The 23904-nt window shown below is 32.8% G+C and overlaps 1 protein-coding gene across 1 annotated transcript; it reads right to left on the bottom strand.

Annotated features, from left to right (window-relative positions):
• Positions 1-8970: 8970 nt before the first annotated feature.
• Positions 8971-12171, bottom strand: LOC122853803. The gene is made up of 4 exons (XM_044154224.1): positions 11965-12171; positions 11723-11880; positions 9482-10362; positions 8971-9380 (listed from the first exon to the last, which is right to left on the bottom strand). Exons 1-4 carry the CDS (start codon positions 12169-12171, stop codon positions 8971-8973), a joined length of 1656 nt encoding a protein of 551 aa, XP_044010159.1.
• Between the last annotated feature and the right edge of the window lie 11733 nt (positions 12172-23904).

Here is a 23904-nt window from a genome sequence, read left to right as displayed (position 1 = left end):
ATACACTTTCTGGCGACACCTCAAGCGAGGATGTCACACATTCCACCTGTAATTAATATACTTTTACTCTTTATTAAATATCAATAATATAATTGTTGTTGTTACATTATTGCACCATTTTCCTAATCATAATCACAATAGGTTATGGGCCCAGGACACAATCCAAACGGATTAATAAAATTGGAGCAATAAAATTATTTAATAAAAGTGAGTAAAACGTGGTATCGTGGAAAGTTCCAGAAGCGTCATATTGAAAAGAAGTATTAATAGAACATTGAAATAGTGAATAATTAAAATAACAATTGAAAATAAAAATGGGTTCAAATAATGCATCAAGAATTGAACTATTAAATAAAGAGAATTTTGATACTTGGAAAATGCAAGTTGAAGCAGTGTTGGTGAAAAATAATTTGTGGGGTTATGTGTGTGGTGAACAAAAAGAACCCGAAATAGATCCAACATCAGAAACAACAAGAACAAGCTCAGAAAAATTAATTAAAACATGGAAAGAAAATGATAGAAAAGCAAAATCAGAATTAATATTGTGTATTCAACCGTCTGAATTAAGACAAATCAAGAAGTGTACAACATCAAACGATGTCTGGAAAACATTGCATGAGATATATCAATCAAGTGGACCGGCAAGAAAGGCCACGTTATTGAAAAAATTAATCTTGAATAAAATGGATGAAAATCAAAATGTAAGAGAGCATATAAGTGAGTTTATGAGTTCAGTGGATAAATTGTTGGACATGGACATAGTCATCAATGAGGATATGTTGTCAGTTATGCTATTGTATAGTCTTCCGGCAAGTTTCGAGAACTTTCGATGTGCCATAGAAAGTCGTGACTCATTGCCAAATCCAGAGGCTTTAAAAATAAAAATTCTTGAAGAAAGTGATGCAAGACAAGTTAAAGATTGTGAAAATATAAATAATAATAAAACAAATGCTTTTGTGTCAACATGTAATAATAAACAAAGTTGGATACAACAATAATAAAAACATTGAAAAAACTCAAGGTAAAAATAATAATCATAATGCATCAAATAATTATAATAAACACAAGTTTCAAATAAAATGTTACAAGTGTGGTAAAGTTGGTCACAAAATTGCCGACTGTAATTTTAATGTGAATCATAGTAATGAAACGACACAAATGGCGGATGAAACTGGATGGTATTCACAAGTCGCTACATGTGAATCGTCAATGCATACATACAAAAATGAACATAAACAATACAAATGGTGTCTTGACAGCGGGTCAACGTCACATATGAGCTCTTATGAAAATAAGTTTACAAATAAAAAGGGATGTATTGGCACAAGTGTAAATATGGCTAATGATACAACTGCAGATATTGATTCACAAGGAACAATAAAAATTAAGATTAAAAATGATAATGAAAACAGAATAGTGAGATTGGATAATACACTATTGGTACCTAACCTTAGAACACAGTTATTATCAGTTGGAAAAATCACAGATAATGGTTTTACAATATTGTTTGATAAAGATAAAGCAAAAATATTGGATAAAGATAATAAGGTTGTTGTTGTTGCAAGAAAAGAAAATGGTTTATACTTTGTTAGTGAAGAAATTGAAAAAGCAAACTTGTCAAGTGAAAATAAAAATAAAAGTTTGTTGTTGTGGCACCAAAAACTTGGTCATGTTAGTTATAAAGATTTAAGATTGTTGTTGAAACAATTAAATATAAATTTTAATGACATTGAAACACCACAATGTGAAATTTGTATTAAAGGAAAATGTTGTCAAAAGTCATTCCCAAAGAAGTCACAAAGAAAAACAAAGTTACTTGAAATTATACATACAGACTTGGCTGGACCTTACAGGGTACCCTCCAAAGGTGGTATGAGGTTTGTGATTACGTTTATCGATGATTTTTCTCGAATGTGTACTGTAAAATTTTTAAAGCACAAGAATCAAGCTTTAAATGCATTCAAAGAATATAAAAACATGGTGGAACCACAAACAAACATGAAGATTAAACAATTACAATGTGACAGGGGAACAGAATATTTAAACAATGAATTTGATAAGTTTTTATCCGATGCTGGAATTATTAGAAGATTAACTGTGGCACATACACCACAGCAAAATGGTATTGCAGAAAGAAAAAACAGAACATTATATGATATGGCAAGGTGCATGCTATTACAAGCAAATTTAAAGGGACACTTTTGGGCTGAAGCAATAGCTACTGCCAATTATTTAAGAAACAGGTGTCCATCAAAAAGCATCAATGGAGAAATACCTTATAAATTGTGGAATGGTAAAGCACCATGTATTAAACATTTAAAAATATTTGGATCCAAAGGTCATTGTTTGAATAAAGATCCAAACAAGGATAAAATGGCTGAAAGAACAAAAGAATGTATTTTTCTTGGATACGATGATGACAAGATGACAACAGGAACAAGTGAAACTAAAGCATATCGTGTTTGGTTAACAAATGAAAACAAATTAAAAATAAGTAGAGATGTTATTATACTTGATGATGATGTTGATAATAACAATATAAAAATTATTAATGAAGAACATTTGTTGTCAGAAAATGAGTTTATAAACAATGAAGATAATGAACATGAAGAAAACATGATACAAAATTATGATAATAATACCAGTATAAATGATGGTTTTAAAGGATTCAGTCCTGCTTCAATAAGTAAAAGTAATCAAAATGTAAATAAGCATCAAAAAAAAGATGAACAAAATAATAAATTTAGATCTTGAACAAGATAATGTAACACCAAGAGGCAAAGGACGTCCAATGATAATTAGAACTGGTGGACGTGGTAGACCACGTAAAGTATATCAAAATGTTCAACATCAAAAGACGTTAAACTATGAAGAAGAGTCAGCATGTATTGGTGAAGTACGAGTTGAAGATGCACTAAATGGTGATGATACAAATGAGTGGAAGATTGCCATAAAAGAAGAATTTGAGGCAATGCTCAACAATAAAACCTGGAATATTGTAACTAGACCAAATGACAGAGAGGTTATTGGTAGTAGAATAATATTAAAAAATAAATATGATGAGTCAGGTAAAATAAATAAAAGAAAAGCACGTCTTGTAATTAAAGGTTATTCACAACGTCCAGGGTTGGATTATAACAATACATTTGCACCAGTAGTGAGGCTGAGCACAGTAAGAGTGTTCTTGTCACTGTCAGTACAATTTGACATGAAGGTACACCAAATAGACGTGAATACAGCGTTTTTAAATGCTAATTTAGAAGAAAATATATACATGGAAATACCTGAATATATACATGAATCATTAAAAATGATTGTACAAGAAAATAATAATTGTTCACATCAAGCAAAACAAATGTTAAACAAGTTAAAAAATGGTAACCAAGTATGTCACTTGAACAAGGCTTTGTATGGATTGAAACAAGCCAGTAGACAATGGTACAAAAAGTTAAATAGTGTGTTAACAAGCTTGAATATGGTACAGTCAAAGTATGACAGCTGTTTATATATGTCAAAGAGAAATAAACAATTATTATTAGTAGTGGTATATGTAGATGATATATTGATATCATCCACAGATGAAAGTTGGACACATGAAATTAAAATGAAGTTGAAAAATTGTTTTGAGATCAAAGATTTGGGTAAAGCAAGTTATTGTCTTGGTCTTGAAATAAAGCAAGACAATGATGTAATGACAATAACACAAACAAAATATATAAGTGACATGTTGAAAAGATTTAACATGGAAAATTGTAAACCTGTTAAAACACCAATTGAAAAAAATCTACAATTTGATGATAATAAATTACAAGAAAATCAAGTGTTACATGAAGGACATAAGTATCAAGAATTAATTGGAAGTCTCATGTATCTGGCAGTGGGTACCAGACCAGATATTATGTTTGCTGTAAACTTCTTGAGTCAATTTAATAATAATAACAATGCACAACACTGGTCAGCAGCTAAAAGAATATTAAGATACCTACAAGGAACCAGAGATGTTGGTTTAAAGTATATAAAGGGAAACAAATCACTTGAGGGATTTGTGGATGCTGACTGGGGTCAATGTCTTCAAGACAGAAAATCATATACAGGATATATATTTTTGTTATCAGATTGTGCAATAAGTTGGCAAACTAAAAAGCAAAAAATGGTAGCTAGTTCGTCAACAGAAGCAGAATATGTGGCTTTGTCACAAGCGACAAAAGAAGCAATGTATTTATCAAGGTTGGTCAAAGAGATTACGAATGACAACGTTTACAACACAGTGAATTTATCAAATGATAATCAAGGTTTTAGAATCTCTTAAAAAATCCTCTATTTTAATATGATAGAGATTTGTTATACTTCCGGTTATTATATTACCTTTAAAAATATTATTCAAATCACTCCATTTCACTCTATTACCTAACACCGGTTCATGTTCGTTTTCTGTGCTCATACCAGCACCATGATGTAAAGTTTTTTCTCTTCTCATATGAATCTTATCAATGATACTTGTAAGTCTAATTATAATTAATTGTATTCTTTTTTTTACACCCACTGACTCGGCTGAATTTCGTAAGAATTTATTTAATAATTTTTTATTTGCTTCACCCCATTTTATCCATCTATCAATGCTCTCAACAGTATCAGCTGATTTGTATCCCGCAGTTAAAATATTAATAAGCTTTTCACACCGTTCGACCGAATACATTTTTAATATAGTATGTCAACCAGTTATCACGAGATCAACTGACCACTGACTGATAACAGACAGAATTTATAATGCATTCAATAATAATATACCTTTTTTATTTATTGTTCAAAGTAAAAAAAGGGGAAAAAAATATTTCATCAATTTCTATTTAAAATATACAGAAAAAAAAGAAATGAAAAAACAAAGCGCATCGTCAGTAAAAAATAAATCTTGGCACATGATTGAAACAATACAGCTGGAATGACCGCGCGTGCCCGCTGCCCAACAACAGATCATGTTTCGATGTAGATCTAACATAAAATATGTATTCTTTAAAACATCATTTAAATATGTATATTAAAAAGAGATGAAACTTTTCTAATTACTCTGCATTTTTTTTATCATGTTTGAATATATTTTACCTGGACGACATATCAGTTTAGTCGGGATTAACATTCAAGCAATACGTTGCTTCATTTTTATTATATTTCCGTTGTGAATTAATAAGTGTTTATAAATATGGATATGGACACATTAAAACCTCTGGTAATTATTATTTTTAAATATTATATTAAATTTTTTTGGTAAAATTTTTATTTTGTTTTAATTTTTTAAAGTTGAAACCTCATCGAGAAGCTCTTCGGAGTTTATCTGGAACGGAGATGTGGTGTCGATACAGACAACGAACTAATCGAGATGTTCCAGTAGTATTACGTAAACGAAATTTAATTTTGGTTAGTTTTTATTGATGGATAAATTATTTTAAAAATTAAATTCAATAATTTAATAATAATAATCAAACTTATTTATCAGATTCAATATCATATTGAAGCCATCTTCGGTTTATAACGTGCTTCAAAATTATTTCCCACATTAGCTGGGTTTATAATGTTTTACGATGATGATTTGGATGCAAAACCTAGATTCAAAATTGGTATGTTTTTTTCTTTTTTAGTTATGTTTATTTATTTATTTATTTTTTTGGAAAAAAAAAAAAAAAAAAAACCTATTGAAGTTTTTTACTGATATAATTTTTATTATTAGTGAACTATACACCAGAAGAGGATGATAATGTCAATGCTAATATGGAAGATGAAAACGACTTGGCTATGGATGAAATGGAAGATAACATATTATTACAACACATGGCAGGTAATAATTTGTGACTTTTACTTCTTATTTCGATTTTTCAAGTAAAAAATATGTGCAAATTAATCAACAACTTTCTTTCTAGTGAGCTATACATTGGTCCCCGATGATAGATATGGCACAATTATAACTGCTCACAAGTAAAAAATTTTTTTGTTTTTTTTTTTTTTTTTTTTTAAATAAAAAATATATAATAATAATATATTATGTGTACCCATGTTACAGAACTTTGTAATGTTGAGTACGTATCGGATGAGGAGCCAGAACATGTTGCGGCTGATCAAGGATCTGACACCGAAAATGATGGAGTGTCAAGTACACAACATGATGATGATATTATTATTGTTAAAGAATAATAAAAAGTTAATATTTTATAACAATCAGGATAAAAAAAAATATATATTAAATAAATATTGAAGGTCAAGGATCATGTTTCAAATATAATAATCCTATCATTGAGGAATTTACTGATTGTATAAAATAAAAATTAAAAAAAAAAATTCTATCATTGAGGAATTTACTCATTGTATAAAATAAAAATAAAATAAAAAAAAACGATTTGTTATTTTATTATTTATAATATTTTATTTTTTTAAAATTATTTACTGACGTCCTATAGATACCACTTCCCCGCTTTTGATGATCTCGACGCATCGTTCTCCTTCTTCTCGTATCCTCTTTGTGCTGATCTTTGCGTACTGACCACTGAGTGTTCCATCATTTATTATTTTATATATTTAATTAATTCATTATTTTTTATATTCAGCGTCGTTATACATGCAAGCCTGCGGTGTTGCCGTTTTTATTATATCTCTCTGACTTGAACTCTGTCGAAAAGAGATCGCGTTGTTTACATTCGATATGCATATGTTGTGCGTGTATATATACATATATAATGAGAATATACATTCAAAATATTATGAACATATATATTTACCTACATAAATATATAAATATTTTATTATTTAATATACATATATATAATATACATATATATATACATATATATATATATATTTGTTCATAGGTCGCTGGTTCGAATCCAGCTCGGAAATTTTTTTTTTTAATTTATAATATACAGATACAACATAAAATTCTTCTATACCGACTGATAATAAAAATCAATTATACTATTTTACCATCCCTGTTTTACCGATCAGGTTGCAGTCCCCTGTCCTCTCCGATCTACCTTTTCCCTTACCACCCGCGTATCTACAACTCTGGTAGAGACACTACTAACAACAATGTCTCTTCAAAAGAAAAATAAATCAAACGTTAATTATATTTATTGGGACGATGGCAATGAGCTCGTTGAACGATTACGCTTACTTATCGCTTCACAAACAGCTGGTAATGGGAGTCATAATAATAAAATAATGTCAATTATTGAAGACTTAAGAGAGGCAAATATTATATATTAATATTTGAGAAAAAAATGAAAATCTCAGTCGTTGTACAACTATCAAAAGAAGATGAGTAAATTTAAAAAAGATATTGTGCGAGAACTGCACGCACCAGCAAGGAAAAATTTTTTAAGAAGAAAAGTTGATATTCGTGACAAAGATGAGTCATGGCAAGCGGATCTTATTGATATGATTGAATATTCAAACATTAATTCGGGATACAAATATATTTTAACAGTGATTGATAATTTTTCAAAATTCAGTTGGGCTGCTGCGCTCAAAACAAAAACTGGAAAGGAAGTATCAGCTGCAATGGAATCAATTTTTAAAAAAGGTCGTGTTTGTTAAAATCTTCATGTTAATGAAGGTACGGAATTTTATAATTCAAATTTCAAATCAATGTTAAAAAAGTATGATGTGCATATGTATTCTACGTTTTCGAAAATTAAGGCAGGCATTGTTGAGAGATTCAATCGAACAATTAAAAACAAATTATTTTTTGAATTTAGCCTCCAAGGCAACTACAAATGGATCAAAATATTATCAAAATTAATTGATCAATATAATAAAACAAAACATCGAACAATTAAAATGGCACCTGTGGAAGTTGTTGGTGAAAATGAAAAAATCTTAAAAAATACTGTATTTAAAAAATTTAATTATGATAATAAAAAACTCAAATTTAAATTACATGATAGTGTTTGAATAAGCAAATACAAACAATTGTTCGAAAAAAGTTACAAACCTAATTGGACAACTGAAATTTTCACGATTAAGAAAATTAATAAAACATTACCAGTTACATATATGCTGGAGGACTATCAACATAACCCAATTCAAGGATGTTTTTATGAAGCTAAACTACAAAAAGTACGACACAAAGATATATATTTAATTGAAAAAGTGTTGAAAAAAAAAGGAAATAAAATGTATGTAAAATATCTTGGTTTTGATGCATCACACAATCAATGGATAGAGAAAACAGCTTTGTAAACATATCAATAAATGAATAAATAAAGAATAATTTTTTTTCCATGGTTGTTTTATTAAAAAGAGTTACATAAAATTACAATATTAATAATTTATATATCTCTAAGCTCTTGTGCATAGCCCCAAGGCAATGTATAATTTTTATTCTCAATGGGTTCTCGTTTATCATCGTCCCAGCTTAAAGCGATTTTCTCTGTAGTAATTGTATAAACTTGATGCTTTTCTGACCTTATTAAATTTTGTTTTCTAGATATTTTTGCATGATTTTCCAATTTCCATTTTTTTATAATCTTCAAACGTAATTGTTTTCATTGGTGACTTTTTTACCCCTTTAGCTTTTTTATGAAGTTTCACATTATTATTGCACGATTCATTTTCAACTAAAAATGAGTATGCTTTTGAACGCAAACTAATAAATTCCTTCATAATTTTCCCATTATATTCATCTTTCATTATACCTGGCACTTTTTTATTTTTTTGAGGAATATTATAGCGGTTATCAAATGGATAATCAGACGTATCGAAATTATCACATTCTTTGCGAATAAATTCATAAATATTAGATGTAAAAATGTGTAAAATTGCACTATCAGTATCCATATATACAAATTTAACTTTATCTTGAAATATTTTTTTAATATAATTGTAATAAAAATCATAAATAACTGTTTTTGAAATATCTAAAATACAAAAACCTCCATATATTGGTTTATTAAAAAGAATACTAAGACGTTTCATCTCAATAATAACTCAATCATCTATGATTAGTGCACTGTGAAAATTGGGCTTTGATATTAGAGCTCTTGCTCCACCACGTACTCCATATCTAGAAACTAATTTTATTATTCTTTGCGAACGAGTTGATTCCAACATTTTTCCGAAAGATATATTTATTAATGATTTAAAAAGATTTTTAGCAAAAAGTGATGTTGCCTTAGTTCGCAATTCCGTATTCAAATCAATATAAGGTTTCAACCATGCTCGTTGTTTAAACTTCAAAACTCTATATAATTTTCTAATTTTCATTCCTAGAGATACATATTGTTTTAAATTTTTATAATGAATGATATATTTTTCTCTATTGTAAAGCGTTGCTAATAATTTTGGACATTTACTTGTTGATAGAGGTGGTATTCGACGTTCTGGCGCTAATGGTAAGTCTTTGTGTTCATTATGTAAATTAATTGGATAATCTAAATCAACCTCAAGTATGTAGCCCCACTCTGAGTTATCTTCGATTGAATTTAATTTATTTACATACGTATATCAAAATTTTCTTCCCACTGAAAATCACTTACTGGTAGAGTAGAAGCCATTGCAAATCCATATAAATTATTTACATCAAAATACATTAAATAAGAATCTTCAATGTTCGGATTATATTCGCTTATATATTTATTATTTGCGATAACATGGCGATGTGAACATTGTGATAAACCTCCTCTAATACCTCCTTCAATAAACAATAATTTATCAGCATCAGTTATCAATTCTAATTCAATTTCTGTGAATTTCAACATAGCGTTAAAGCTTAATCCCGGCAATGTAAAATAGTGAGCTGGATCTAACTCATACGTTTTTAAACAAAAATATCTAAAATTGTCAAAAATATCAGCCAACAAAAGAACATCAGTACGCAGATATAAGTCTGAGTACTCGCCTAAATTTTTTATATGAAATTTTTCCCAAACATTGCAAGCATGATTATAATCAATTTCAGTTATATGTTCCTCATATAATTGTGAATAAAAATCAAGTTTTGAAGGTAATTGTTGTTCATTGAATTTTTCCCAAGAATCAATGTAGTCATATGGGAATAATCCTTTTTTAGTAATCAATTTAAATTCTTCTAGATTGTTGCAAAAACTAAGACTGATACTTTTATCTTTATCTTCTAATTCATTTGCTAGCGTGCTAATTGAGCTTGCCATAAATTTATATGAATCTATAAAACGGAATCTAATTCTAGTACTTTTTACATGTTTAGTGAAACTTATATAGCTCTCTTTATTAAGTGCTAATAAGTCAATCGTTCCTGGAAATTGTTTTTTTAACTGTTTAATTAAAAAGTGGCTATCATAATTACTCAGACCATGAAAAACAACAGCTATTGCGCAAGACTCTTGATAATTGAGATTACATCTGTAAAATTAAAAAAAAAAAATTGAAAATTTTCATTTGCTTTTTTTTTTTCTTATTGAATAATAATAATGATAGATAATTAAATTTACTTGCCCCACATGTGCAGCACCTCGGTAAGCTCCTGTAAAGTGACAATGATCTCGAACCTTGATATCGTCTGGCGTAAATTTTTTTGTGCAAATATGACATTTTGCATTGACATTCTAATTGTTCATCGAAAGTTAGATTCATTAGTTTAATATCATCATATATATTATCAACATTGTGTGCCAACTCTTGAAGTTCATTAATAAACCACGCGTTGCAATTTTTAGATTTTTCTAATTTGAATGTTGAAAGTTTTTTATCGTAACTACATTTAGTGTAATAAGCTATACTACTTGGTATGTGTTTTTGTTGAAATTTCTTTTTTATTAAATCGTTAGAAGTATCTGTTACTTTTTCTAATATACTTTCAAGGTCTGCATACACTACAAAAGGTACTCTGAGCTGATATTTATAATTTTTAAATTTCAATATATTATTTTGTTCGGTAGGCATCACCATTGCATATTGATTTTTTTCAAGACATTGTTACTTATGATTTTCAATTGATTTCGGTGAATGAAATATGATAAACAACTATCACAAATAAATTTTTACCATTGTACAATGATATTTGTTTACTTACAAGTCTCGATAGATTTTTAATCCAAGCAAAGTGATGATTTGTAAATTCGCTCAGTTTTTTTTCATTTAATGGATTATTAAAGTCGTATTCATCAAAATCGTCAGCATTAGACTCATCTTCTTCTTCTGCTTCTTCATCTTGTGAGCCATCAATTTTTTTTTCATTTTTTTCAATAATCAAAAGATGGATATTTTTGTAATTTGATTCAATATTATTAGACAAATAATATGGAACAATCCGCTCTTCACGTTTTTTTTTCTTATTGTTCTTATTCAAATTATCAGCTTCTTCATCCTCAGATTCAGCTTCTAAATTATCCGTATTATCAATACCATAAACATTTATTTTTAAATGATTATTCTTTTCAAATTGTTTAATTTTACTCCATGACATTGGGAATGTTATTCCATCTAGATTTAAATTATTTTTATATTTTTCATATGAGCTAACCCTTTGCGGATTTGTTTCAAGTTTGTAGATTGCAGCTAACACACTCTAAATAAAACAATAATTGTCATCATAATTTTTTACATTTACAACTGATCTTGTGCTTTTAATCCATGTTGGCATTTCAATAAATGTTGATAAACCACCACGCAAAGGTATATAGTCATTTATATTTATTTCTAGATGCATGATTTCATGCAGGGTCCAGCCTGAGCACTCCATTTCTTTTTCTTCTTTTTTAACTTTTCAAAATTTTTCGTCAATACTTCATCTAAATCTGTTGATTGTAGAATTCCTATGCATCCATCAGTAAAATATTTCGTTTCAATCATAATTTCTTCCTCTTTAACGATTTCAAAATTACATGCTAAAATTGTGTTGAGTTTAATAGCACTTTTTTCCTTCAATAAATTATGTAAACGAATAATCAGCAGAATTTTCACATCTTTAAAGAACGAATTCAAATTTTTATGTATTATATTAACGAACATTCCAGTTGTCATTCGCTTTTGAAATGCAGATTCTAAATCAGTCCATCTTATTCTTTTATTAATAGAATCTGCTTGAATGACATTATCTATAATTGGTGATGATGATGTGGAAATTTTATTTTGCATTGTACCACCACTTTTTTGTAAATGTTGTAATTTTAATTTATATGAGGTTAACAAAGCAACTGTTGCAGAGGTCATTTTTTTCCTAGATGTTGTAAGGGTACTCAATGATTTATTAAGATCTTTAATATGGGCTTGAATTTGACATATAGCAGCAGCAGTTTCTGTGTTATTTGGATTCTTCTCAAGTTGCCTTAATACACTACCGAAGTAGTTGCATCTGTAGTAAAAGTTGATCCATTGCGACAATTATAACTATGAAAATAAAAAAATTTTAACCTCATGAGATAAAAAATTATTAAAAGAAATGTATAATACACAAATCAACAGTGCATCTTCAAAAAATAATAATTGAAAAATTTGGACAATAAATTTAAATTGAATTTCGATACTCGTAACGAATAAAACTACTCGCACTCACCTTTATGTAAAAATAAAAACTAAAAGAACTTAACAAATTGAAACAATCTAAATAAGAATAATTTTGAACCGAGAGAACTTAACGCTCAAACGAGCAAGTTTCAACTAGATACAACGCTGCTAAGTAGTGTACTTATAAGAGTTCTGGACCACGGAAAACCGCGAGACTGTGGGTGGGATGGGTGGGTGGTATTTAAATAAATTTGGGGTAGAAAGAAAGAGAAGAGAATGTGAGAGGGGAATATGAGTGAGGAGTTTTTTCGAATTTCGGCCATTTTTATTTTTATTTTTTTTTAAATTTGTGAGAAAAAAAAAAAGTGTTTCGAAGGAGATTTGAACTCACGGACTTCGGATTTAATATCGAGCGCGCTATCCCCAAAACCACGGCTCAATCTTATTGGATGTTGGAAGTAGAAGGTGAGTGATACTGAAAAATTCGAAAATTTGTTGAAAAGAAGAATTGTTTATTTATTTATTTAACAATTAAATAGTTGATAAAATTTTTTTCTAAATATATAATATAATTTTTCATGAACTTTTAAACATAGAGTTTTAATGCAAATTGTTTAATTATGAAAAATGTTTATATTATTTTTATTTTTCTCATACGTATTGCTTTCATGTGAAAATTAATATCAATTCCCACCGCAAGGTTTGCTGATTTGTGAAATAGTTTTTTCATTTTCATTTTCATTTTCATTTTCATTTTCATTTTCATTTTCATTTTTTTTTTCTTTTCGTTTTCATCGTTTCGCGAGTGAAGTTGCAAATTTAAAAAAAAAAAAAAAATATTAATGAAGTCAAATTATAGAAGAAAAATGAAGGCCTACGTGTTCTTAGATTCATTTCGAGACGAGGAAAGTGTATGCTGAGTTTCTAAAACTTGAGGAAGACAACCGAGTGCATGATTGGATTTGGAAACACCAACGTGAATACTATGTGCATTATGTAATAAAGAAACTTTTTTTTAATAAACAATAATTAGTAATAAAAATAATAATAATGGCTCATTTTATGTAAATATTTAATTATCCATTCATTTTACAGTATAATCAAAAAAATTCTTCAATACGTGAAGATATAAAATTATTGGAAAAATTGGAAGAGAGTAAGAGAGGTAAAAAAAATTTTTTGTAGGTTTTCAACATTTTTTTTTTTTTTTATTTATAAATAAAACAGTTTTTTTCTTTTTCTGTTATAGAAATTGCTTAGTGTCAATATGAAGCTAAATTAACACCAATCACTAGAGATGGAACTTTTAAAGACCTGCAAGCTCTTTACCCTGAAGAAGTTGAAAAGTATGAAAGAGGTCCAACTACATGCAATGCAAACACAACCCTTAATCAGTTTGAAAGATGTCTTGAAAGGAATAAATAAATGTATTATATAATCAAATGAATACAGTTGAAATAAATAAATAAAAAAAATAATAATACAGGAAAATTCAAAAAAAAATCTTCTCATTTTTACCCTTAATTCCCAAACCTAGAGAAGCTATAAATAATTCAATAAAAAAAAAAATAAATAAATAAACAATAAACGAATAAAAAAGCAGAAAACAATTATGTGGCATAAACAAAAAAAAAACTAACCTAGAGAAGCTATAAATAATTCAACAAATATATAAATAAATAAATAAATAAATAAATAAATAAACAAATAAAAAAACAGAAAACGATTATGTGGCATGAACAAAAAAAAAAAAAAACAAAAAAACAAAAAAACAAAAATGGAAAAATAAATTAAATTTCAAAAATGGAAAAAGAAAAAACACACAATTAAATATATTTTTACAATTATTTTTTTTTATTTAAAAGAAACTTATTAATATTATTATTATTACAATTATGAAAAAAAAAAATATCCTTCTTTTCTCCTTTCCCATCCTATGGTCCCTCACTATCGGAGTCATGGATGGGGTCATCTAGAGGGCATGGAACGTCTGCCAGGACCCTTGCAGCACCAGTCTCTCTTTCCAACATTCCTGAAACAAAATAAATAAAAAAAACAAGATTGAAAAATGCAATAATTAAAAGAATGTTTTTTTAAAAAAAAGAGGAGGAATAAATGTAAAAAAAAATAAATCACTTACTCTCAATAACAATTGTTGCATTTCGAATGTCCATGTCCAGCTGCTCGCTAATTATGTGGAGATCGATAATCTGTAAACAAAAAAAAAACAAACAAAACAACTGAATTAGTATAAATACAAATAATCATTGGAAAAGAATAAGAAAATAAAGGAAAAAAATAGATAAATAAACAAATAAAATCTACAACTTATTTTTTCGTTGATCTGATATCTCCTTCCGGGTGATCTGTTCAGTCCTATAGCTAGATTCCTCTTTAACAGCTCATCCTTTTTGTTTCTCCTCCTGGTGATTTTCCTCTCCACTGACTCCCTCTGAAAAATGAAGAAAACATAACAAAAATAATTTTTAAAATTTTTACATAAATTAATAAAAAAGAGAGATGAACAAATAAATTATGGAGAGGTAAATGATTATATATGAATAGATAAAATGTGAAAATAAGAATAAACACGTGCACGAACGAAATAATAGCAAGAGTAATGAGATGGAAAAGTTTTATGATATGGAAAATAAAAAGAAAAACATTTCAACCTCCAATAATTCGTTGAAAAAAACAATTCAACAAAAACATATTCCAAACAGTGTAGCATACTATATTAAATGTTCTTATGATAATACGCTCTCTAAATTTAAATTAAAACGAGACAAAAATTGTATTAAATGGTTTATAAAAGAGCTTGAAGAGCTGGCACACAATGTTGATAATATATTGGAAAATATCCAACCGATGAATTTAACATTTGATGAAGAATTGTAATTTTTTAGTGCAACAAAGTGCCATATATGTAACAAATTGTTCACAGCGGAAAACATTAAAGCACGTGATCACTGTCATCTCAGCGGGGTGTATAGAGGAGCCGCCCATGCTGCGTATAATAGCCTAATTAAATTTTTTAATTTTTCAATTTTTTAATTTTTCTCTGATTTTTTTCGTTTTTTTTTTCACTTTTTCTGTTTTTCTTAAGAAATAAAACTTTATAAAAATAAAAATTACTGTTGAAATAAATATTAAAATGAAAATTTATTATTTCAGATGCAACCTTAATTATCAAGACTCTTGCATAATAGCTGTGGTGTTTAATGGTCTCAGTAATTATGACAGCCATTTCCTAATTAAAGAATTAAAAAAACAATTTCCAAGCAAGATTAATCTTTTGGCTTTAAATAAGGAGAGCTACATAAGCTTTACTAAATTTGTGAACGATACTAGGATTCAATTACGTTTTATAGACTCATATAAATTTATGGCCAGCTCAATAAGTACACTTGCTAATGAATTAGAGGATAACGATAAAAGTATAAGTCGTAGTTATTGCAACAATTTAGAAGAATTCAAATTAATAACAAAAAAAGGTATATTTCCATATGATTATATTGATTGTTGGGAAAAATTTAATGAAGAACAATTGCCTTCAAAAATTGATTTTTATTCTAAGCTTAATGAAGAGCATGTGAGTGATGATGATTATGCTCATGCTTGCAATGTATGAAGAGTATTTAAAGTAAAAAATCTGGGGGAATACTCGGATTTATATCTCCGTACAGATGTTCTTTTAGCTGATATATTTGAAAATTTTAGTTATTTTTGTTTAAAAACCTATGATTTAGATCCAGCTCACTATAACACCCTCCCAGGGTTGAGTTTTAATGCAATGCTAAAATATACAGAGATTGAGTTAGAATTATTAATGGATGCTGATAAATTATTGTTTATTGAGGGAGGCATTAGAGGTGGTTTATCACAATGTTCACATCGCTATGTCATTGCAAACAATAAGTATATGAAAGAATACAATTCAAATATTAGAGATTCATATTTAATGTACTTTGATGTTAACAATTTATATGGTTGTGCAATGGCTTCTACACTTCCAGTAGGTAATTTCCAGTGGGTTGAGAACTTTGATATAAATTCATTACAATCTATTGGGGATGATGCTGAGTGGGGTTATATTTTGGAAACAGATCTGGACTATCCAGTAGAGCTTTATGATGAACATAGGGATTCACCTTTGGCACCAGAACGACAAATACCTCCTTTATCCACAAGTAAATGTCCAAAATTATTAGCAACTCTTTATCCTGAAGAAAGGTATGTAATTCATTCATACCTTTCATATGATTTAAAAAAAAAAAAAAATTAATATGATTTAAATGAACAAAATTAATATGATTTAAATAAACAAAATTAATATGATTTAAATAAACAAAATTAATATGATTCAAATAAACAAAATTATATGATTAAACAAAAGAAAATTAATATGATCACAAAAAATAAAATTAACATGAAAACAAAAAATAAAATTGATATTAATAAATAACAATATTGCTTTGAATAAATAAGAATAACAAATAAATCAGATGGCCTCAATAAAAAAAAAAAATAATAGTATCCTACATTTATAAAATATCTATCTATTTTGATATATCTCAACAATTTATTAAATGTTTTTTTTTTTTTTTAAATTCCATGTATGCTTTTTTATATATATAAACTCTTTTGATTTTTTTTGGCATTAGTTTCACTGTCACATATGACATTATCACTCATTAAAACAGTTTTTGCAATTTTATTTAATTTTTTTTGTTAATATGATATATTTTAATTATTAATTTTTGTTGAAATAAGATTGTATTTTGTTGTTAAACTGTCTCAAGCTGTCACTTATATTTAGACAGAATGTATACAAAGCCATGGTTATGTTTAGTTATGTTCAGCATGTTTAGTCGTCAGAGGGCTGCACCAGTTTATAAAAAAAAAAAAAATATCACACCGTCATACAATGTTTAGTTGTGTTGGTGGTTTCCCATTAAAAATTGAAAAAATAATGTGTAGTTTTTCATTTTACGCATTATTTCAGTCAAAACAATGTGTAAAATGAAAAACTACACATTATTTTTATTAATGTGTATATTGAAAACTTGAAAATACGGGTGTAATGTAGTCTTTTTTAAGTACGAATGCCAAAAAATTTGTTTAAATATTTACCATTCGTATATTTCCAGCTCGCGATGTTTCATAATAACTAGTCCTATTTTCATGTCTTTCTCTCATTTCTCGAGATAATTCATCAACTTTTGGTCTTTCATGATTAATCTGAAAAGAAGATACAATATTATATTTACATTCTAAAAATTTAACAATAATACTGAAATACATCTATATCCGGAAATGCAAAGCTTCGAGAACTATATTGTGAAAAACTATAAAACCAATCGTCTAAATTTGTTTTTTTTTTTTTTAATAAAAAGTTGTATCGATTACGATTACTTAAAGTATGATTTTTGAATTAAATAAAGAACCGAGTTATTAATTATTCTCAATAATACTCTTTTACGCGTCAGTGTCAAGAAGGGTCACTTGGACACCAGTGGTTGCTCTATATTTACACAATCACTGACGTTGTAAGTCTACTATTCTTTATATAGAATATTTTGCTGATATTATAATATTGATATTTCTATATTATTGTAATTTTACCAGTATAAATAAAAACTACATCTTTCAAAATAGATAAATTCAAAAAGTTTTTCAAAGAAATTTTCTCTTTTATTTTTTTTTCATTGAAATTTTAATAATAATAGTTTCTTTCTGATATTGTCTAGTTTTAGCTCTATAATGTTATTAACATAATAATTAACAATATTTGACCGCATATTTTATTTATTTTCACTGTTACTCTCACTATTATTACTGTTAGCATATTCAATATTTGCTTAAAAAATAAAAAATCAAATCCGCTTGAAAAATTTATAAATACGAGTGCAACTATTAGACTGTTTAAAAAATAATAAAATGACACTATATATTGCAACTGATTTTTCCACCGATAAAGTAGAAGCCTCAGTTACTATGGGATCAACGAGGAGTTCTCACCATCCTCCTCTCCTACCGCCAGGAGGGAGCCAGCTGGTGTATAACGGCAACCAACGAACCGTGGGGTAGTTTTGGGAGCAATGGCCGCCGACAGCCATTTCAGTAGCGACTAGTTCAGTAAGAAATGGTAGAGGAGCGCGGTACACCATATTAGTTCCAAAACGTCACTCTGGCACCATTACTATAATGTATATTGTTTTTAGTATTGGCCGGGAGCGTAATAACCTCACCCCGCGGCGGCGGTTATTACCGTGATCATTAACTTTGGTTTAACTCACTCGCACAACCCAAGTCAATACGAGAACGAGGATATTCGTACCTCACAGGCTTTACCAAATATCCTCCTATTGCCTATTCACTCTAGTGCACCAAGTAGTCGAACATAAAGTTCATCCGCAGCCACGCTGGTTTTACGCCGGACCACTCTATGCATTTGGCTACTCGATTATAGGTTACCCTGACAGTAAGTAACCACACTAGAGCGAGAGAGCGAGTGATATACAACGTCCTACCTATACAGCGTAGCGACATCGTCAATCACCCCCGAGAGCATGCACCACGCATCGGGAGCTTGGTTGGACTCATCAGTGACATCAACTAGTTCCAGCCTAGGACCTAGTCGACGTCATCGTCTAAGTCGGCTAACTCCACCAAGGAGTCATGCCAGCTTCACCAATGATATCAACTAGCTCCTCTATAAGAGCATGTCGACATCACCAAGTCACCAGCCAACTCCACCAAGGAGTCGGCTAGCTTCATCGGAAGCCAACCACGGACTGTCACCAGTCCCGGTGCCATCAGCCAGCTCCGAGAGCCGGCCGACGACTAGCAGTGAGATGCCAGCGATCACCAGTTTTATGGACTCTCTATCCCCACTGCCGTTTGACCAACTCCATACGACCATCTGTGCGCACACCTCGATGCGACTCTCCGGTGGGAGTGTTGAAGTAGGGGATACGAATCTGTCGTAGCCAGGGTAGGAATCCGGATTATCCACTCCTGGTGGATGTCTACCAAGTCAACACTGACATTCAGGCGAAAATGGATGTCACTACCGAGGCCACTCACAAACCGGTGGTATTAATTAGCGTCTTAGTCGATAAAACCCCTCAGACCAGACCTCTAATTATTTTCGGGAGCGCGAGATCTGCCAAATCTCGTTACACCACCTTTCCCGCGGAAGTTTCGACCCGAAACTTAACAATCGTCAATTCTCAGGTCGCTCCCCTCTTCTCATCTCCTCGTCTCCTCCTGGGTCACGATAAAGTTTGAGGTCAACTATTGATAGTTTACCTCTATCCTTACCACCGAGATCGGACAATCTATAGACTGTCCTCGATAGCTTCTGCGTTATAACCCACGGCCCTATGAATGGCTTGTTCAAGGCGGCCGTTCGATACGCTTGGGCTTTGGATAGTTCTCGATTTCGCACCAGTACTAACTGACCAACTTCGAATTCGACATTTCGATGTTTTCGGTTGTACTGTTCAGCTCGTCGAGCACTAGCCTCATCGAGAGCAAACCGGAAAGCTAGTCTTAGTGCGTCATGACACTTCATGTATTCAATCCACTCTTCAGACCCTATTTCAACAGTTTCAAGATCATTCGTCAAATCTCGTTGGAGAGAACCTTTCGATTCTAATTCTCGCCCAAGATTTGCGAATGCCGGGGTCGCCATAAGAGAACTATGGTACGAAGTATTATAAGCGAATTGTATTTCACTCACATACTTATCCCACTCTCTATGGTCGAGATCAAAAACCGCACGCACCATCATCTTGATACTCCGATTAACCCGTTCGGTGGGGTTAGCCTGTTATCGTCGCTAGAACAGCGCCGCCTTCGGGAGCACGCGAGAGCGCATCTGGAACATGATGTAGTGCACCTTTCCTGTGTACTATCTCAAAATCATATTCCATCAGGCCGAGAGCCCATCTACCAAGTCGACCACCAGGGTCCTTCAAATTATGAAGCCAGCGTAAACTGCTGTGATCAGTGATGACCGTGAACTTGTATCCCTCCACGTATGCACGAAATTTCTTGATAGCCCACACGACTGCCAAGCATTCTTGCTCCGTGACGGTATACTTTCTTTCGGGAGCAGTTAACCCTCTACTTGCGTAAGCGATAACTCTTTCTTGTCCATCTTATACCTGGGTAAGTACGGCGCCAAGACCTACACTGCTCGCATCGGTTTGCAGTGTGAACGAGAGCCTCCTCTGGTTTTCTGGCCAGAGTTACCAGGTTTAATGATCATTATCACAAACCATATCGGGAGCGTTCAGAGAACCTACCTCCAGATAGTTAAAGCCAGAAGTCTCGAGAGCGTTCAGAAAACCTACCTCCAGCTCGTTGAAGCCAGAAGTGATTGCTCTTTACTCGGGATCGGCCTTATATACCCAGTTTTGAGTGGTGGGAGACTTGCATCCCTCCTCTCTATTCCTGCGCAAAGCCCGTGAGCGCATCTTTCCCTGAAAGGGGAGTGATGCCAGCGTCATCTGCTAATGTCCGTAGGTGGGGATCTACTGAACATTAGCGGAAATAGCCGAGAGCGTAGATTTCTGAAATATCACAGCCTGTAGGAGGACAGCCAAGATCGCCTTCAGAGACTACCGAGATCGTAGATCTTAAGACTGTCTTAGTTTTTCAACGACTAAGACTACCCGAAGGCTACCGAGAACGTAGTTCTATAGACTATCGTATACTGTACCAAACAGTTCTGACTGTGCCCGAGAACTACCGAGTCCTGTATCCACAGATACAGCGGGAACCAACAACCCTTGGAGCACGAACGACCAGTGAGTTGTCACAAGAACGAATAACCAAAGTTATTCCGGGCAACGAAAAAAAACGAGAATTTCCGATTGCAAACGAGATCAAGTGGACAGAACCACTTCGGGAGCGACTTAAAACTAGCCTGAAAAGATGAAGGGGAATGAAACGCAAAAGTCAGGTGATTAGAGAAATATAAAAGACTATTTATTTATTTCTTTACAGCCTTCTTCTTTTTCTCGTTCTTCTTCTTCTTCTTCTTCTTCTTCTGCTTGTCTTCGGGAGCGGCCTGAGCCCCGGATGTACTGGCTACGGCCCTCGCAACATTGCCTCCCAATGCCGCCACATAGGGTCCCTCAGCATTCCACCCATCTTTGCAGCTTTGGCAGGTCTTTAGCGTCACCCCCTTTCTACCACAACGCTTACAGAATCCACCTTCCACCATAGGTAGTGGACATCTGCTGAAGCGGTGTCCAGGGGCGCGACAGTTGTGACATAGAAATTGCTTGGCAACTTCTACCACACTTGCTGCGTCGTGACGTATTGGTGGACCACCAAAGATTTCCCCTGAGCCATCGAGAAGACCATGTCGTTTGGAAGGTACTTTGTATGCTTCTTTCATCATACGTTGGTGATGTACCTCCGGCGAATAGCGCATCCCTTGACCAATATTTAGCGCCTCTAGCCCACTTAGCTGTGAGGTGCCGGGTGTTGGCGTTTGGGGCCAACGAGGCATGATCGGAGGAGTGGGAGCCGAGGATGTCCTAACAACGACATCCAAGTGACTCCGCTTGGCATCCGGAGTCGCCATCTTCTCCTCTCTACCCCGCTTCATGGCTGCCTCTAGTTGGAACCATAGCCCAGGGTCTGCACGAATCTGCTGCAAGATGGATTGCAACGCATGCGACCGTGGTCCGTCATGAGCATAGTATGCTACTGGACTTGGTGCAATCGATCTTGCAGAGGAGGTGCTGCGGTATGAGTTGACTGAACGTCTCCCCATGAGGCGAGCGACCTCATGCTCCGTCTCATCAGCAGACTCGGAAGGTGTAGATTTAGCCTTTTGGCTAGGTTGACCCTTCTCAACCTCGGGAGCAAAAGGCTTAGCAACCTCTTCGATTGGAGTCGGCGGTTCAGCGGCCGATGGTGTTTCGTCCATCTTCCCCTGTACTGCTGCCTCCACGGGAGCGAGTGGAGCCATTGCTGGATCTGCCATCGTAGGTGGTGATAATGGGTCCACCAACTCGAAGTTAGTCCAGTGTTGGACGTCCTTCATCACCTCCTCGAAGGTCGGTTCAGTGGATCCTTTCACAAAGGTTCCCCCGGCTGACCAACCGATGGACTTGGTTCCTGGATTGACAGAGAATTCCCTTCGGGCACACCAGCACCAGGTTCCTCTGTTGGAGTCCATTCCATTGCTGGATCAGACTCCCCAGTCGAGAGCGAGTTGGTCTCTACCAACTCCAGTGGCTTAGGATCACCCATGTTCTCCATAGCCTTGCTTTCAGAAATTAGCTATCACACAAGCTTGGTCTCAAAGAGCAGTATCCCTCGTCGTAACCGGACGAGGAACGAGCTTCTTCACTCGATGCAGCTCCTTATATACGCGTGGAAGCTCGATATTTCGCCCCTCCAATTTGCTACAACAAGTATCGATCGTCTGCGCAACTCCGTCTTCCCCACCAATCACGCGAGGGGTTCACATGACCAATGAGAATGGAGCGCACTAACGCCGAGCCCTGATGCGGCAAGAGTTGGAACTACAGTACCAGACTTGCCGTGAGTGTCGCTTCGAAACCTGCATGGCAGGCCCCACGTTGGGAGCCATTTTGCAACTGATTTTTCCACCGATAAAGTAGAAGCATCAGTTACTATGGGATCAACGAGGATTTCTCACCATCCTCCTCTCCTACCACCAGGAGAGAGCCAGCTGGTGTATAACGGCAACCAACGGACCGTGGGGTAGTTTCGGGAGCAATGGCCGCCGACGGCCATTTCGGTAGCGACTAGTTCAGTAAGAAATGGTAGAGGGGCGCAGTCCACCATATTAGTTCCAAAACGTCACTCTGGCACCATTACTAAAATGTATATTGTTTTTAGTATTGGCCGGGAGCGTAATAACCTCACCCCGCGGCGGCGGTTATTACCGTGATCAATAACTTTGGTTTAACTCACTGGCACAACCCAAGTCAATACGAGAACGAGGATATTCGTACCTCCCAGGCTTTATCAAATATCCTCCTATTGCCTACTCACTCTAGTGCACCAAGTAGTCGAACATAAAGTTCATCCGCAGCCACGCTGGTCTTACGCCGGACCACTCTATGCATTTGGCTACTCGATTATAGGTTACCCTGACAGTAAGTAACCACACTAGAGCGAGAGAGCGAGTGATATACAACGTCCTACCTATACAGCGTAGCGACATCGTCAATCACCCCCGAGAGCATGCACCACGCATCGGGAGCTTGGTTGGACTCATCAGTGACATCAACTAGTTCCAGCCTAGGACCTCGTCGACGTCATCGTCTAAGTCGGCTAACACCACCAAGGAGTCATGCCAGCTTCACCAATGATATCAACTAGCTCCTCCATAGGAGCATGTCGACATCACCAAGTCACCAGCCAACTCCACCAAGGAGTCGG

The sequence above is a fragment of the Aphidius gifuensis genome, linkage group LG4 (genome assembly GCF_014905175.1).
Source record: "Aphidius gifuensis isolate YNYX2018 linkage group LG4, ASM1490517v1, whole genome shotgun sequence".
NCBI lineage: Eukaryota > Metazoa > Arthropoda > Insecta > Hymenoptera > Braconidae > Aphidius > Aphidius gifuensis.
This window is presented reverse-complemented; position numbering and strand designations above follow the sequence as displayed.